This window comes from Doryrhamphus excisus, chromosome 7, assembly GCF_030265055.1.
Source record: "Doryrhamphus excisus isolate RoL2022-K1 chromosome 7, RoL_Dexc_1.0, whole genome shotgun sequence".
In the NCBI taxonomy this organism is placed as follows: domain Eukaryota; kingdom Metazoa; phylum Chordata; class Actinopteri; order Syngnathiformes; family Syngnathidae; genus Doryrhamphus; species Doryrhamphus excisus.
The window spans coordinates 21,759,653-21,777,888 of NC_080472.1; the positions used below are offsets into that span (position 1 = coordinate 21,759,653).

The following is an 18,236-nucleotide window of genomic DNA, read 5'->3' on the forward strand; positions in this document are numbered from 1 at the left end:
CTGAGGTTCACACATGCAGCCATGCAGGAGCGCCGCATCATAAAAATGCTGCATGGTTGCAGACCACCGCAATGCATCCCGCCGGGCATCTCCTGGGCTTTTCGGAAGCCGCCCAAATGTCAATTTACGTTGATGTTTTTTTATTCAGTATATGTTGGCTTCTTGTGGTTAAATATGACAATTTTGTATCACTATTTTTACATATGGTAGTTTTGGTCCACTTTTAAAGCCTAAATGCGCCATCTAGTGGTGAGGTTGTAGCATTACATCAAGCCATCTGCTTGTGGACATGATTTCTTATAACAACAAATAATCATGATAATAAAAAAAAAACAATCCAATCAATAGAAATAGCAGAGAAAATAATAATATAATAATATAATAATATAATAATATAATAATATAATAATATAATAATATAATAATATAATAATATAATAATATAATATTCATTCATTTTCTACCGCTTATAATATAATAATATAATAATATAATAATATAATAATATAATAATATAATAATATAATAATATAATAATATAATAATATAATAATATAATAATATAATAATATAATAATATAATAATATAATAATTCATTTTCTACCGCTTATAATATAATAATATGATAATATAATAATACAATAATTCATTCATTTTCTACACCTTATAATATAATATAATAATATAATAATATAACAATATAATAATAGAATATTCATTTATTAATTCATTTTCTACCGCTTATAAAAAATAATATAATAATATAATAATATAATAATATAATAATATAATAATATAATAATATAATAATATAATAATATAATAATATAATAATATAATAATATAATAATATAATATGACAATATAATAATATAATTTGATAATATAATAATACAATAAAATAATAATATAATAATATATTCATTCATTTTCTACCGCTTATAATAATAAAATATGATAATAATCTAATAATAATATAATAAGTCCCGCAGCAACCCGTACGACTGACCTCTTTCCGCCTGTCGTTGTCCCGATGGATGAGCCAGCGGATGGAGGCCTGGGGGGGCTTGGGGAGGCACTCCAGGAAGGTGGTGTTGTTTCTCACGGCGTATTGCGTCATCTCCGCCGCGTTCCTGTAGGCTGTCGTCAGAGCACAAACACGCACTTTGGCTGTGGCTAATTCCTGGAAAACGATATTGACAACACCAGCCCCACGGGACGGGCGCGTACCTTTCAGATTGAAGCCCCGGCATTGAGTCAGAGGATTCCCGTGCATGACGTCCTGCCTCCTGCTCCTCCTGCAAGGGAAGCACACCTGCTAGCAAAACCACTTCCTGTAACTGGAAGTCCTCAAACCACACCCAAGACGGGAGGTCTCACTCGGACCCTCGTTTGTGTTCCGTCTACCAGACCTACTCTTAAATGTCTCCTTAACAACACAAACTGCAGTACTGCAGTATTTATTATTTTACTGTAGTACTGCGTCCTGCTTATGTCTTATGTATTCTTTTACTGCAGTACTGCGTCCTGCTTATGTCTTATGTATTATTTTACTGCAGTACTGCGTCCTGCTTATGTCTTATGTATTATTTTAGTGCAGTACTGCATCCTGCTTATGTCTTATTTATTCTTGTACTGCAGTACTGCGTCCTACTTATGTCTTATTTATTCTTTTACTGCAGTACTGCATCCTGCTTATGTCTTATGTATTCTTGTACTGCAGTACTGCATCCTACTTACGTTTTATTTATTCTTTTACTGCAGTACTGCATCCTACTTATGTCTTATGTATTATTTTACTGCAGTACTGTGTCCTGCTTATGTCTTATTTATTCTTTTACTGCAGTACTGCGTCCTGCGTATGTCTTATTGATGCCTTTATTGCAGTACTGCATCCTACTTATGTCTTATTTATTCTTTTACTGCAGTACTGCGTCCAACTTATGTCTTATTTATTTTTTTAATGCAGTACTACATTCTACTTATGTCTTATTTATTCTTTTACTGCAGTACAGCACACTGTTTCTGTCTTACTACTTCTTGTACTGCAATACTACATCTTGTTTCTGTCTTATTCTTTCTTGTACTGCAGTACAGCATCCTAGGTTGTTCTTGTACTGCAGTGCAGCATCCTAAGTGGTTCTTGTACTGCAGTACTGCATCCTAGGTTGTTCTTGTACTGCAGTGCAGCATCCTAAGTGGTTCTTGTACTGCAGTACTGCATCCCGTTTCTGTCTTATTCTTTCTTGTACTGCAGTACAGCATCCTAGGTGGTTCTTGTACTGCAGTACAGCATCCTAAGTGGTTCGTGTACTGCAGTACAGCATCCTGGGTGGTTCTTGTACTGCAGTACAGCATCCTAAGTGGTTCGTGTACTGCAGTACAGCATCCTAGGTGGTTCTTGTACTGCAGTACAGCATCCCAAGTGGTTTGTGTACTGCAGTAAAGCATCTTATGTGGTTCTTGTACTGCAGTACTGCATCCCGTTTCTGTCTTATTCTTTCTTGTACTGCAGTACAGCATCCTAGGTGGTTCTTATACTGCAGTACAGCATCCTAAGTGGTTCTTGTACTGCAGTACAGTATCCTAAGTGGTTCTTGTACTGCAGTACAGCATCCTAAGTGGTTCTTGTACTGCAGTACTGCATCCCGTTTCTGTCTTATTCTTTCTTGTACTGCAGTACAGCATCCTAAGTGGTTCTTGTACTGCAGTACAGCATCCTAGGTGGTTCTTGTACTGCAGTAGAGCACCCTAGGTGGTTCTTGTATTGGAGTACAGCATCCTAGGTGGTTCTTGTACTGCAGTACAGCATCCTAGGTTGTTCTTGTACTGCAGTACAGCATCCTAGGTGGTTCTTGTACTGCAGTACAGCATCCTAAGTGGTTTGTGTACTGCAGTGAAGCATCTTATGTGGTTCTTGTACTGCAGTACTGCATCCCGTTTCTGTCTTATTCTTTCTTGTACTGCAGTACAGCATCCTAGGTGTTTCTTGTACTGCAGTACAGCATCCTAAATGGTTCTTGTACTGCAGTACAGCACCCTAAGTGGTTTGTGTACTGCAGTACAGCACCCTAAGTGGTTCCTGTACTGCAGTACAGCATCCTAGGTGGTTCTTGTACTGCAGTACAGCATCCTAGGTGGTTCTTATACTGCAGTACAGCATCCTAAGTGGTTCTTGTACTGCAGTACAGCATCCTAGGTGGTTCTTGTACTGCAGTACAGCATCCTAAGTGGTTCTTGTACTGCAGTACAGCATCCTAGGTGGTTCTTATACTGCAGTACAGCATCCTAAGTGGTTCTTGTACTGCAGTACAGCATCCTAGGTGGTTCTTGTACTGCAGTACAGCACCCTAAGTGGTTCTTGTACTGCAGTACAGCACCCTAGGTGGTACCTCTTCCCGGTGGGGTAGAAGCGGGAGCAGCTGAGTCCGTCCCAGGCGCAGTACGGGTCCCTGGCCAGGCAGCAGTCGGCGCAGGCGGAGCCGTAGGCGTGGCATCGGTGCAGCGACACCTGAGAGACCCCCGACTCGGAGCTGATGTAGAGTTGTTGCTGCCAAAGCAAACGTGGAGAGGTCAGCCGGACGCCATGTTTGTCTTCCTAAGTGGACGCAGCGGCGCCGCCATGACGGCTTCTGGCTTCCTGGGCCTGCTGGGCTCGTGAGGGACAGATGGAGGCCAGAAACACGAGACAATAAAAGTCAATAAAAGAGGAAGACTTACTTTTTTGGAGGAGATTCTCAGGTTCGTCACTGCAGCTTGGCTCTGGAAAAGGGGACAAACATTTGGACCATAAACACCTGGACCATAAACACCTGGACCATAAACACCTGGACCATAAACACCTGGACCATAAACACCTGGACCATAAACACCTGGACCACAACGGCACTTCAGCAGGTGGACATGCTGGACAGTTGATTAGGCACAGCTGGCATGCTGGTGGCGCCCCCTGTGGGGTGACCTCCAAATGCTGCAAACATGCCCTCAAACTTTTATCACCATCAGGGAAAATGCAAAGACCTTTTCTTGGGTGGTGGGCATTGAACTGTGGGAGAAATTTCAAGCCAGCGCACTCATCTTCCACGTGAAATGTTGCAGGAGGTCTCAATAGCGCCTCTTTGGAAGCGCAGCCACGATGGAAGCGCAGCCACGTCGGAAGCGCAGCCACGTCAGAAGTGCAGCCTCTTTGAAAGCGCAGCCATGTTGGAAGCGCAGCCTCTTTGAAAGCGCAGCCTCTTTGTAAGCGCAGCAAAGTCGGAAGCGCAGCCACGTCGGAAGCACAGACACGTCGGAAGCGCAGCCACATTGGAAGTGCAGCCTCTTTGGAAGCGCAGCCTCTTTGGAAGCGCAGCCACGTTAGAAGCACAGCCACGTTAGAAGCGCAGCCTCTTTGGAAGTGCAGCCTCTTTGGAAGTGCAGCCACGTTAGAAGCGCAGCCTCTTTGAAAGCACAGCCTCTTTGTAAGCGTAGCCAAGTTGGAAGCGCAGCAATGTTGGAAGCGCAACCACGTTGGAAGCGCAGCCACTTTGGAAGCGCAGCCACGTTGGAAGCGCAGCCACGTCGGAAGCGCAGCCACATCGGAAGCGCAGCCACGTTGGAAGCACAGCCTCTTTGAAGCCCATCCATGTTGGAAGCGCAGCCACATTGGAAGTGCAGCCAAGTCGGAAGTGCAGCAACATTGGAAGCGCGGCAACGTCGGAAGCGCAGCAACGTTGGAAGCGTAGCCACGTGGGAAGCGCAGCAACGTCGGAAGCGCAGCAATGTTGGAAGCGCAACCACGTTGGAAGCTCAGCCACATCGGATGCGCAGCCACGTCGGAAGCGCAGCCACGTTGGAAGCGCAGCCTCTTTGAAGCGCATCCATGTTGGAAGCGCAGCCACATTGGAAGCGCAGCCACTTGGAAGCGCAGCCACGTTGGAAGCACAGCCAAGTTGAAAGCGCAGCCACCTTGGAAGCGCAGCCACCTTGGAAGCGCAGCCACGTCGGAAGCGCAGCCACGTCGGAAGCGCAACCTCTTTAAAAGCGTAGCCAAGTTGGAAGCACAGCAACATTGGAAGCGCAGCCACGTCAGAAGCGCAGCCACGTCGGAAGCGCAGCCATGTCAGAAGCGCAGCAACATTGGAAGCGCAGCCACGTTGGAAGCGCAGCCACGTTGGTGACCAATTTATTGGGCTAAAGCAGCAAAGGTTCCATCTCAGTCATCCATCTCCTCCCAACCGCTATCTGCTACCTCCTACACGTCTTTGATGTCGGCCGATGATGAAGGAAGGAAGGAAGACAGGAAGGAGGGAAGGAAGGAAGGAAGACTACCTGAAAGACTTGCAGCTCCTCCAGGATGAGATCCTCATGCAGGGAGCTGTTGGTGGGCAGGGCGATCACCTTCTGGACGGTGCCTTTGTCTGGAGGAAGAGAAGGATCTTCTCAGTGAACCCTGCTGGCTGTAAGAAATGACACCAGGACCCACGAGGGCCCAGTGGGACCTTCCTACCCGTGCCCAGGAACAGGACTTGGTAGTTTCCATCCGCCGCCGCCACCTGGTCCACCGCCACGGACGTGTACTTGTAGTTGGCCCCCGTGCGGACCACCAGAGGTCTCCTCCCGACGGGGTAGATGGCATTGAACATGACAGGGTGGTTGCGAACAAAGTTGACCACGTCATCCGGGAACTCTTTGGTGGTGCGGATGTCTGGCGTGAAGGCGCCGCCGGGACACTGGGCAGGGAAAGAAGCCGTTATGTCTTATTTATGTCTTAGTTTCTCTTATGTTTCCTATATTGGATCATGTAGAAGTGACTATAGGGATGCTATTTCATGTCAGGAGGTCTCTAATCATGTTCAAATGTGTATTTAGAAGGTTGTTTCCCATGTCTTATTTTCTTTTATTATGTCTACTTTATGTGCTAATAGGTGAATATAGGGGTGCTATACAAGAGATGAGTTCTCATGGGAAAATGTTCTTGTTTTTCTACTTTGGGTTTTCAGGTGGAACAAATTCGAATTAAAAACTGGGGTTTGACATTATCATGAGAGGTCAGTATCCAGCAGCACCAGCTACATTTTCCTTTCCACTTTCTCATGCACTCCAAATCATTGATCTTCATTATCAATTATTATCTTCCAATTATCTCCCTGCCTTTCGCTGAGCCAAAAGAAACAAATTAGTGATAATGAGCGGCTTAATGTCAGCGTAATGTGGCTAGGCCTTTACCAGTCCTAAAGCTGTGGCTGTAGGCAACCCCCCCAAAGTGTAAAAGATCATGTATAACATCATTGTTCCAGGAAATCGGATGTGCAGAGTCCCAGGAAGGACTGAGGAGTGTCAACTTACAGTTCCAGGTCTCGGGTAGGGGATGCGTCCCTGGAAGGCCACCCACTGGAAGTTGGGTCCGTCTCTGTGAGCGAAAGGCCCGTTGAAGACGGTGAGGACGTCGGCCATGTTGTACACGCACACCGCCGAGCCTTTGAAGACGGAGCTGAGGGGAAAGGAAAGACTGATGACTGCCACGTTGCTCGGGGGTCACAGGAGGCTCCCATGCGGAGGTGGGGGTGAGGGGCGGGGGGGCACGTGCCTCAAATTCCCCCGCTTCAAAGCCCACCAGGAGCAGAAGCGCGTTGTACAGAACGGATTACGAGGAATCAAGCAGAACAAGGAGCTCTGGGGGTGTTCGCGTTGGCTGCGTTAGCTTGTCAGACACGCTTTGGTGATGTCACCGCTACATGGAGAGGGGGGGGCACCGTGACAGCACCACCTGGGGTCCACCAGCCCGGCTAAATTAGACACGAAAACAGACGGATCGAGTGACCCGCCCAGAGAATTGGCCACGCTGAAGCAGGCTGACACCCGATACGCTCAGACAGAAGCAATCAAGTCGAGATGGACTGGAGGTCCTCCTCGCATGTCCACATGACTACGCCCCAAGACATATAAGACATAGAAAACCTCTTTACTGCCTTCTAAATAAAGATTTAACATGATTAGAGCTGTCTAGACATGAAATAACACCCCTATAGTCACCTTTATACTGCTACAACCCAATATAGCAAACACAGTAAGATAAAATAAGACATTTAAGACATAGAAAACCTCTTTACTGCCTGCTAAATAAAGATTTTACATTATTAGAGCCTTCTAGACATGAAATAACACCCCTATAGTCACCTTTATAGTGCTACAAACCAATACAGCAAAAACAGTAAGTTAAAATAAGACATATAAGATAAAGAAAATCTCTTTACCACCTTCTAAATAACGATTTTACATTACTAGAGCCCTCTAGACATAAAATAACACCCCCATAGTCGCCTTTATACTGCTACAACCCAATATAGCAAACACAGTAAGATAAAATAAGACATACAAGATATATAAAACCTGTTTACCGCCTTCTAAATAAAGATTTAACATTATTAGAGCCCTCTAGACATAAAATAACACCCCTATAGTCACCTTTATACTGCTACAACCCAACATAGCAAACACAGTAAGATAAAATAAGAAATAAAAGATAGAGAAAAAATCTTTACAGCCTTCTAAATAAAGATTTTACATTATTAGAGCCCTCTAGACATAAAATAACACCCCTATAACACCCCTTGTTACCAGCTCGTAAAGCCCTATGAGACCAATTTGTGACTAAGGGCTTTATAAATAAAGGTCGGATTGCAAGGATAGCAGACATTTTGCCTGTGATCCGCTATTGGGATAAAGCGTGCCGGAATGTGCTACCTTGTGGATGTGAAGACTCCGAACAGCAACAGGCCTTTGGGATGTTCGCTTTCCAGCAAAAACACGCTTTCTGCAGGACAGACCAGACAAGTTCAGCTTTATCTTCCTCAGACGGGAATTGCGTCCAAAAAAACGATGAGCTGCAAGGCAACGTGTGTGTGTGGTTTTGATGAAGCAACGTGAGCTTCCAAGGAGCAACAAGGACGTGTTATGGCAGCCGTGGAGTCCCCGAGTCCAAATCCAGGCTAGACTGCGGAAGTACCGCAGGCTTGTTTTGGGAGAAAGCAAAAGGATCTTTGAGGAGGACAATGGAATTCCAAACAGAAAGACCGACTCACCCAGTTCATCAAAGTGCGTCTCCGTGCCGTCCTCCTCCAGGACGGAACACACCATCCTGGCCTTGAGGAAGGTGGTCCACTTGTTGACCAGACTTCGCTGTCCCCCCACGTCGCTCTGCCAGAAGACACGAGTCTCACCACCAACGCCACCATCGCCACATTACATGCGCCACACTTACCGGACACACTCGGGCCACCATGGTGTGGATGTTCTTGGTGTTCCCGCTGTTGTCCATCAGCCTCTCCCGGAAGAAGAAGTACAGCTTGGAGTCGTTGGGGTCGGTGCCGTCCGGGATGAGCTGGGCGTCGATGAAGATTGGTTCTGATGGAAAGGACACCAGAGCTGGCCTATTAGGCAATATAGTCACATGCTAACACCCTAAAAATAAGATTAGAGCCCTCTAGGCATGAAATAACACCCCTATAGTCAACTTTACACTCCTAAAAAAATAAGATTAGAGCCCTCTAAGCATGAAATAACACCCCTTTAGTCACCTTTACACTCCTAAAAAACAATAAGATTAGAGCCCTCTAGGCATGAAATAACACCCCTATAGTCACCTTTACACTTCTGAAAGACAATAAGATTAAAGCCCTGTAGGCATGAAATAACACCCCTATAGTCACCTTTAGACTCCTAAAAGACAGTAAGATTAGAGCCCTCTAGGCATGAAATAACACCCCTATAGTCACCTTTACACTCCTAAAAAAATAAGATTAGAGCCCCCTAGGCATGAAATAACACCCCTATAGTCACCTTTACACTCCTAAAAGAAAATAAGATTAGAGCCCTCTAGGCATGAAATAACACCCCTATAGTCAACTTTACACTCCTAAAAGAAAATAAGATTAGAGCCCTCTTGGCATGAAATAACACCCCTATAGTCACCTTTACACTTCTAAAAGACAATAAGATTAAAGCCCTGTAGGCATGAAATAACACCCCTATAGTCACCTTTCCACTCCTAAAAGAAAATAAGATTAGAGCCCTCTAGGCATGAAATAACACCCCTATAGTCACCTTTACACTCCTAAAAGAAAATAAGATTAGAGCCCTCTAGGCATAAAATAACACCCCTATAGTCACCTTTACACTCCTAAAAGAAAATAAGATTAGAGCCCTCTAGGCATGAAATAACATCCCTATAGTCAACTTTACACTCCTAAAAAAATAATATCAGAGCCCTCTAGGCATGAAATAACACCCCTATAGTCAACTTTACACTCCTAAAAAAATAACACTAGAGCCCTCTAGGCATGAAATAACACCCCTATAGTCACCTTTACACTCCTAAAAGAAAATAAGATTAGAACCCTCTAGGCATGAAATAACACCCCTATAGTCACCTTTACACTCCTATTACCCAATATAGTAGACATAATAATAGGAAATAAAACAGAAAACCCATCTACCACCTTCTAAATAGTTTTTAACATTATTAGAGCCCTCTAGACATGAAATAACACCCCTATAGTCACCTTTACACTCCTATTACCCAATACAGTAGACATAATAACAAGAAATAAGACAGGAAAGCCATCTACCACCTTCTAAATATGGTTTTTAACATGATTAGAGCCCTCTAGACATGAAATAACACCCCTATAGTCACCTTTACACTTTGTGTTTGACTTGATTCTAACATTGCATGCCTGATTCATGTGCAGCATTTAGTTAAATAAGCATATTTGGGGGGGGGGGGGGGGGGGGGGGTGATGTATTGCACCCGGCCAGGGGTCCGCTGTGGGGGCGGGGCTGGATAAAGCGAGCCGGCAGGCGTACCGCTAAGCCACTTGGAATTGTGCTGGTCGGTGCGCACGGCGTTCCTCTTGGTCAGGCTCCTGAAGATGGCGGCGTCCGTGCCCATGAAGTCGATGTACATGCCGGAGAAGAGCTCCTGGTCTGAAGGAACCAAGACAAACGTACGTGAATAGATTCCCGAAGATGTAAGAACTTCCTGTGGAAGAGGGGCCACAAGCGGCCCCCGGGCCACAAGCGGCCCCCGGGCCACACTTTGAGATCTTCTAAGATAACGGCAGCAGCAATAATAACAGCGATAGGAACGTGTTGAAGGATGAAGACCTACTGAGCATGATGGACACGGTGTGGACTTGCGGGTTGAAGGAGCACCTCCCTTTCCCGGACTCGGACCTGGAGTCGATGTGAAATATTTGTTCCTGTGCGGGACAGAGGAGAAGTGGTGACCTTCGTGGCAATGGTCTTTGTAAGGAAGCTGCAGAAGAAACGATAACCGGGAACAGGGAAGGTAAGGATAATATTCCGCAGGGAAGCTTTTCTTTCCAGCAAACCTCCCGCCGTGCTCCGGCTGTCTGCCACGCATGGGAGTTGAACCTGTCTTCGGAAAACTCCGGAAAAACCATGCGACTGTTTTTTTTTTAGCCCCCAGAATCCCTCCATGTGCCGAGGGGACCCTGGGGTGGCTCGGTTGCCGTGGTAACAGCAGCGCCGCCATCTGCCGCTCGTGCCGGGCTTAAAGCGACACCCACCTCGGGTCGGCGCCCCCTGTTGACGTAGACGCACACGGGGCTGTAGGCGCCGCTGCCGCACATGAAGAGGTGCGTTCGGTTGTACGGCTGCACCACCCGCACGAAGTTGCCGCAGCCGTGCTAGGTGGGGAAAAAAAAGACAAAAGACACGTGATACATTTCTCTTTTTGTTCAAGACGGGGCTGCTGTAGCTACGGCTATAGATCGTCAAACCAAACACTTCCCTAACTCACCCTGCTTATACTCATCTATAAGCCACAAGGCATGCTGGGTAACTCCCCAGTCCTGCTTGATTGACACTGATTATATTACCTGCTGCCGTTTCTTTAAGAGAAAAGACAGCAAACGTGGACAATAAAGTCAAAATATTCACATTTGTCACATGTCATTTTCAATATATTATTAATAATAATAAAAAATAATAATAAATAATAAAAATAATATTCAGGAAGACAAATAGTTTGGAAAGTCAAGTAGGTTGGAAATTGGAAAAGAAATGCAGCAAATATTGCAGCAGAAAATGGGGGGGGGGGGCGACTGGAAGTCATAATTTCATCATAAACTCTTATAAAACAATAAACAATATTATCAAGAACAATAGTGTTATTTTTGCGGAATGAGTCAAAATAACAGAATTTTTTTTATATTATGAAAAACAAAAAAAATAAAATAAAAGTTGCCATTTTTACAAAAAAATTAATAATATTATGGGAATAAAGTTAGAATATTCCAAGATAAACATTTACTAAGATTATTTCAGAAGATGATTTTTATGTTACATATGAAAATCCTAAATATATAAATAAGATATATTGATGCCTTTTTTACATACAATATATCTAAATATCTAAATATCTAAATATTAAACAGCACTGTTTTAGTCATAGAAATATCCATATATCATGTATCCGTGTCAGTTCCATGGAAGCGACAAACGTGTTTATGGAGTTCTGAGTAAGCATTCCAAGGACCTGAGCAATGGGAAGGAACCAGGCCAGCTGAGATGCTGAGACGTGACGTCTGAGGCAGAAAGCTGCCACGGACGTCAACCTCGGGCTGGTGCGGAGGTGCTGGTCCTCATTAGTTTGGTTTGTGTAGCTAATTACGTTTCATCTCGCGAGGGAAGAAGAAGAGGAGAGGAAAGGAGAGGAGAGGAAAGGAAGGAAAGAAGCCAGGCCGCCAGAGGAACTTGGAATTCACTAAATGAAAACAAAGGCAGCTGCTGCTGTTGCTCACGGCGAGGCGAACACAGGCGAGACATGCTGGGAATTGGGATGAAAAACCCCATGATATCACCCATGGTATCACCACATGGTATCACCCATGGTACCGCCCCATGATGGTATCACCTCATGGAATCACCCCATGATGGTATCACCTCATGGAATCACCCCATGATGGTATCACCCCATGGTATCACCCCATGATGGTATGACCTCATGGTATTGCCTCATGGTATCACCCTCCATGATGGTATCACCCCATAATGGCATCACTCTATGGTATCACCCCATGATGGTATCACCTCATGGAATCACCCCATGATGGTATCACCTCATGGAATCACCCCATGATGGTATCACCCCATGGTATCACCCCATGATGGTATGACCTCATGGTATTGCCTCATGGTATCACCCTCCATGATGGTATCACCCCATAATGGCATCACTCTATGGTATCACCCCATGAGGGTATCACCCATGGTATCACCCCATGATGGTATCACCTCATGGTATCACCACATGATGGTATCACCTCATGGTATCACCCCATGGTGTCACCCCATGATGGTATGACCTCATGGTATTGCCTCATGGTATCACCCCCATGATGGTACCACCTCATGGTATCACCCCCATGATGGTATCACCTCATGGTATCACCACATGATGGTATCACCTCATGCCATCACCCCATAATGTCATCACCCTATGGTATCACCCCATGGTGTCACCCCATGATGGTATCACCCATGGTATTACCCCATGATGGTATCACCCCATAAAGGTATCACCCATGGCATCACCCCATGGCATCACCCCATCATGGTATGACCCCATGATGGTATCACCCCATGGTATCACTCATGGTATCCCCATGATGCTGTCACCCATGGAATCACCCATGGAATCACCCATGGTATCGCCCATGGCATCGCCCATGGCATCACCCATGGTATCACCCATGGTATCACCCATGGCATCATCTCCACTGTGTTCATGTGCCTTGACTTCACTCTAATCTCCAATCCACACGTCTATCATATCTGACATTCCCATGAGTCGTGATTGAATCCAATCCAATCGGGTACTCGAGTCACGGATGACGTGCAACAAGCTGTCAATCAAGGTCACCCAGGTTGACACGAGTCAGTTCGAGTCACTATGTCCTGTGAGTCAGGTCATGGAGTGTTTTCTGCGTGTTTTCAACGACTCGGAAGCAGCACCGGATGTCCACGTCACAGGGAATTCTGCCTAGCAACAAGTGAGCCGAGTAGGGAAGATAACCTCCAGAGATCGTAGCCAACATTGTGGCTAAGTGGAGATGTTTAGCAGGAACCGAGTGGTCTGGTGAGGTTTGGATCGTGTTCTTGATCCTCCGGTAGAAACAGCAGTACTCGTGTTACATTTATCTTCCTGAACGCCATCCAGGGATCCTCACTTTATCGGGGAAGAGCAGCCTTCTTCCAGGAAGTGTGTGTGTGGTTTAACAACGGTGGGGAATGGAAAAAGTGATGTTGGAAAAGTGAGAATAACGGGAGAAGAAGAAGGGATTAGCATCTCCGCAGCCAGCCAAATATCTGTGGCGGCACGTCTGCAGTCAGAAGCACTTCTCCTCAGAGCCTTGGGGGAGGCCTCCTGGACGCGTGATGGCTCCTCCATACGTCTCCAAACTCCTGGCTGCTCTTCCCAGCAGTTTGAGGCCAAGCAGAGGCCAAACCCCGCCCAGGCCTGGCCGGGTGGGGGGTGGGGGGTGACCCTGCGGACATCTGCTGCTGGCCACATGTGGACGGACTTGACATGGTCAAGCAGATGGGAAATCCCGGGGGTGGGCTGGGGGGGGGGCACTATTGTGATGCATCATTAAATCTGGGAACAGCTGAACTCGACACAGATATTGGCGCCATTTTATTCCATGATGCCCTTCATCCTTAGCATGCTGGGCACTACACACTATACACTCCACACCAGCAGGGGGCAGCACACACACTAGAACACACACACAAAAAAACACACACACACACACTAGAACAGACTAGAACAGACACTAGACAGTAGAACACTCTAGAACAGACGCTACAACACAGTAGAACAGACACTAGAACACAGCAGAACAGACACGAGAACACACTAGAATACACTAGAACAGACTAGAACAGACACTAGACAGTAGAACACTCTAGAACAGACGCTAGAACACAGTAGAACAGACACGAGAACACACTAGAATACACTAGAATACACTAGAACAAAGTAAAACAGGCACTAGAACACACTAGAACAGACACTAGACAAAGTAGAACAGACACTAAAACACACTATAACACACTAGAACAGACACTAGACACTAGAACACACTAGAACACACTCTAGAACAGACACCAGACACTAGAACACACTCTAGTACAGACACTAGAACACACTAGAACAGACACCAGAACAAAGTAGAACAGACACTAGAACACAGTAGAACACACTAGAACAGACACTAGACAGTAGAAGACACAAGAACACACTCTAGAACAGACACCAGACACTAGCACACACTTTCGAACAGACACTAGAACACACTAGAACAGACACTAGACAGTAGAACACACTAGAACACACTCTAGAACAGACACCAGACACTAGTACACACTTTCGAACAGACACTAGAACACACTAGACAGACACTAGAGCACACTAGAACACACTAGAACAGACACTAGACAGTAGAACACACTAGAACACACTCTAGAACAGACACCAGACACTAGTACACACTTTTGAACAGACACTAGACAGACACTAGAGCACACTAGAACACACTAGAACAGACACTATACAGTAGAACACACTGGAACACACTCTAGAACAGACACCAGACACTAGAACACACTCTAGAACAGACACTAGAACACACTACAACACACTAGAACACACTATAACACATACTAGAACACAGTAGAACAGACACTATAAGACACTAGAGCACACTAGAACACAGTAGAACAGACACTATAAGACACTAGAGCACACTAGAACACAGTAGAACATGTGTCAGTAGAGGGCCGAGCCCTGCAGGTTTCTTTCCAAGCAGTTTCTCCAACAGGTGATTTCATCGACAAGCTCCTCCCCCCTAAAGGCGGGGTCAATCATTCAAGTCACCCGTTAAGTGAGCGGCTGGAAAGAAACCTGCAGTGTCTGGGCACTGAGTGGCACGAGTTTGATGCCCCTGCACTACAATGTTTTTACAACATTTGGCTGTTATCACACTAGGATCTGCAGTGCTTGTCACAGCCACTAGGGGGCATGTTGCCATGGCGTTTGACTAGTTGATCTGTTCCATTAGACCAGCGACATGAATATGGACTCGTTCCATGTAAACTTCCCCTGACTCTGCTGGATCCAAACATAACATGAAGGGAGCGCCCGCGGGGGTGGGCGTGTCCCCTCGCCACGAGGCCGGCTTACCGTGGGGTCTTTGCCCGCCATTTGGCACTCCTCCATCTTGCTGGTGGACGCGGGCCAAAACACCTGGTGGTGCAGAAACAACACAAGATGCTAAGTAGGGTGGAAGTGGTCCCGGTGAGGACCAGTTACAGATGCTCATGAATATGCAAATGTGCTGGAAATTAAATGGGGGGGGGGGGGGGGGCAGGGGCGGTTGGGGGTTGGGGGTGACTCATGTTGTAAAGTGGAGGAGGTGGAGTTCTGCGAATACATCCTGTAATTTACAAAATGGATGTAACGCAGCCCTCCCCTCGGGGGGTTGGGGGTGTACGTGGTGGGGGGGGCGGGGGGACCTAAATGCTTTCCCATCTGTTTATGCGGCGCGCGCTGTCAATTTACGCTGTGGGACGACTCCCTCGCCGCAAACACGACGACAACGCTCCAGCGCTTCAACGGCACCTTTGAGTCACCCCCCGATTGTTGACAACACGGCAAATGTGCCGCCATTTGCATAACATCCGTTGCAGACGCACCGACCGCGGCAGAAGCGTTTCATGGAACGGGAACCGACCTTCAGTGCGCCGTGTGAGATGTTGTTGATGTCCATGGACAGCACGTGGTCCTTGCAGCCCACGTACATCCTGTCCTGGTCCTCGTCCACGTGCAGGATCCTGTAGTCCATGGCCTTGTCGGACAGCGTGTAGTGCTGGAAGGACGCCACGGCCTGCAGCTCTGAGACACAAACAATAAAGAAAAACTCAGCATCAAAGCAGACTTGGTAGGCTCCAGCATTCCGAAACCCGGAACCACAAAGGACACAACACTCGGCGGTCTAGAGACTTCTTGGACGGGAGTCTAAAAGGTAGAACACAGCCTTGAGGGTACCACCCCTGCAGGGATCCACTCAAGTAGTGGTAGAATACCATTCCCATCATCCTGCTAAGGAAATGCTGCAAACCTCTCAGGGCCCTGATTGACAGGAACCGGGCCGTTCAGGTCTTAGAAGACGATATGACGTCCCACAGTCCCTGACAACTTTGTTCTACCTTTATTCTTTGCTATGATGTTCTACATTGTTGCTAGATGATTGCAGATGGTGGACTTGGTTGAATCCATTTTTCATGCCGAAATGTCGTGTTGCTGCTGGATGTTCACAGATTTAAGGTGCTTAGACATGTTCTACCTTTATTCTTTGCTATGATCCATCCATTTTCCTCCGCTTATCCAGGTCCGGGTCGCGGGGCAGCAGTCTCAGTAGGGAAGCCCAGACTTCCCGGTCCCAGGCCACCTCCTCCAGCTCCCCACGAGAGAACACGAAGGTGTTCCCAGGCCAGTTGTGAAACATAATCCCTCCAGCGTGTCCTAGGTCTGCCCCGGGGCCTTTTCCCGGCTGGGAATGCCCGGAACACCTCACCAGGGAGGCGTCCGGGAGGCATCCGGACTAGATGCCCGAGCCACCTCAACTGACTCCTCTGGATGGATGGATGTATGGATGGATGATAGCAGATGGTGGACTTGGTTGAATATATGTTTCATTCCGAAATGTTGTGTTGCTGCTGGATGTTCACAGATTCCGACTGATACTGGAAGTTCGTTTACTTTAGACAGCCAATCTTCATCTTCACATCCGAAGGCTTAGATCCAAGTTCTGAAAGTTCTCCATTGGACGGGAGCCTAAAAGGTACAACAGAGCCTTGAGGGTACCACCCCTGCAGGGATCCACTCAAGTGGTGGTAGAATCCCATTCCCATCATCCTGCTAAGGAAATGCTGCAAACCTCTCAGGGCCCTGATTGACAGGAACCGGGCCGTTCAGGTCTTACAAGACGATATGACGTCCCACAGTCCCTGACAACTTTGCTTAGACATGTTCTACCTTTATTCTTTGCTACTTGGTTGAATCTATTTTTTTCATGCCGAAATGTTGTGTTGCTGCTGGATGTTCACAGATTTAAGGTGCTTAGACATGTTCTACCTTTCTACCTTTAGCAGTCTCAGTCGGGAAGGCCAGACTTCCCGGTCCCAGGCCACCTCCTCCAGCTCCCCACGGGAGAACACGAAGGTGTTCCCAGGCCAGTTGTGAAACATAATCCCTCCAGCGTGTCCTAGGTCTGCCCCGGGGCCTTTTCCCGGCTGGGAATGCCCGGAACACCTCGCCAGGGAGGCGTCCGGGAGGCATCCGGACTAGATGCCCGAGCCACCTCAACTGACTCCTCTGGATGGATGGATGGATGATAGCAGATGGTGGACTTGGTTGAATATATTTTTCATGCCGAAATGTTGTGTTGCTGCTGGATGTTCACAGATTCCGACTGATACTGGAAGTTCGTTTACTTTAGACAACCAATCTTCATCTTCACATCCGAAGGCTTAGATCCAAGTTCTGAAAGTTCTCCATTGGACGGGAGCCTACAAGGTACAACAGAGCCTTGAGGGTACCACCCCTGCAGGGATCCACTCAAGTGGTGGTAGAATCCCATTCCCATCATCCTGCAAACCTCGGTCTTCACCTTCTGCAGCTCCGGTGAAGATGAACTGGGATGCAGACCCCGATGAACAACCCCGGTCCCCAAAGGAAAGCACCGAGGGTTTTGAGTCCAAAGCAGCGGCTTTGACCTTGTCCAGGTCAAACCAGGGGCTGTTCCCTCACAAAGCAGAGCCACCACAGACGACACACAAAACAAAGCGGCTATTTATTTATTCTTCCATCTCCAGTCACGTCAGCGACGTTGCAGTAGCTCATTAAAGGCGGCCATTGTTCACACGCTGGGTAAACATTCCCAGACCGGCTATTTTCAGCCTATTGGCTCCACGGATGGAGCACCCTTCAGTGGCACCATCACAAAGCTGGGCTCATGCATATTTATCACTCGCTCAATCGGCGCTCCGAGGCCCTGGAGAGGAGCTAAAGTCACTTTCCAAAAGTGTCAAAGTCAACGTTCCACCAGATGAGCCGATAGCAGGAGCCATGTTTTTCTCTTTCCGAAAGCAACGGTATTGGAATTGG

General features: G+C 46.8%; 1 protein-coding gene across 3 annotated transcripts in view; it reads right to left on the reverse strand.

The window, feature by feature from the left end:
• The window catches only part of sema3c (sema domain, immunoglobulin domain (Ig), short basic domain, secreted, (semaphorin) 3C), a 30,317-nt gene that overhangs the window by 1,088 nt on the left and 10,993 nt on the right, over positions 1-18,236 (reverse strand). For all 3 annotated transcript variants that reach the window (XM_058077425.1, XM_058077423.1, XM_058077426.1), the window contains exons 3-17: positions 15,802-15,962; positions 15,252-15,314; positions 10,573-10,692; positions 10,152-10,242; positions 9,848-9,967; positions 8,244-8,386; positions 8,065-8,179; positions 7,727-7,796; positions 6,329-6,473; positions 5,490-5,712; positions 5,312-5,400; positions 3,722-3,763; positions 3,394-3,551; positions 1,232-1,299; positions 1,011-1,141 (exon numbers count right to left, since the gene is read on the reverse strand). In XM_058077425.1, the coding sequence (XP_057933408.1) occupies positions 1,011-1,141; positions 1,232-1,299; positions 3,394-3,551; positions 3,722-3,763; positions 5,312-5,400; positions 5,490-5,712; positions 6,329-6,473; positions 7,727-7,796; positions 8,065-8,179; positions 8,244-8,386; positions 9,848-9,967; positions 10,152-10,242; positions 10,573-10,692; positions 15,252-15,314; positions 15,802-15,962 (1,739 nt within the window). The remainder of the gene's footprint in view (positions 1-1,010; positions 1,142-1,231; positions 1,300-3,393; positions 3,552-3,721; positions 3,764-5,311; positions 5,401-5,489; positions 5,713-6,328; positions 6,474-7,726; positions 7,797-8,064; positions 8,180-8,243; positions 8,387-9,847; positions 9,968-10,151; positions 10,243-10,572; positions 10,693-15,251; positions 15,315-15,801; positions 15,963-18,236) is intronic.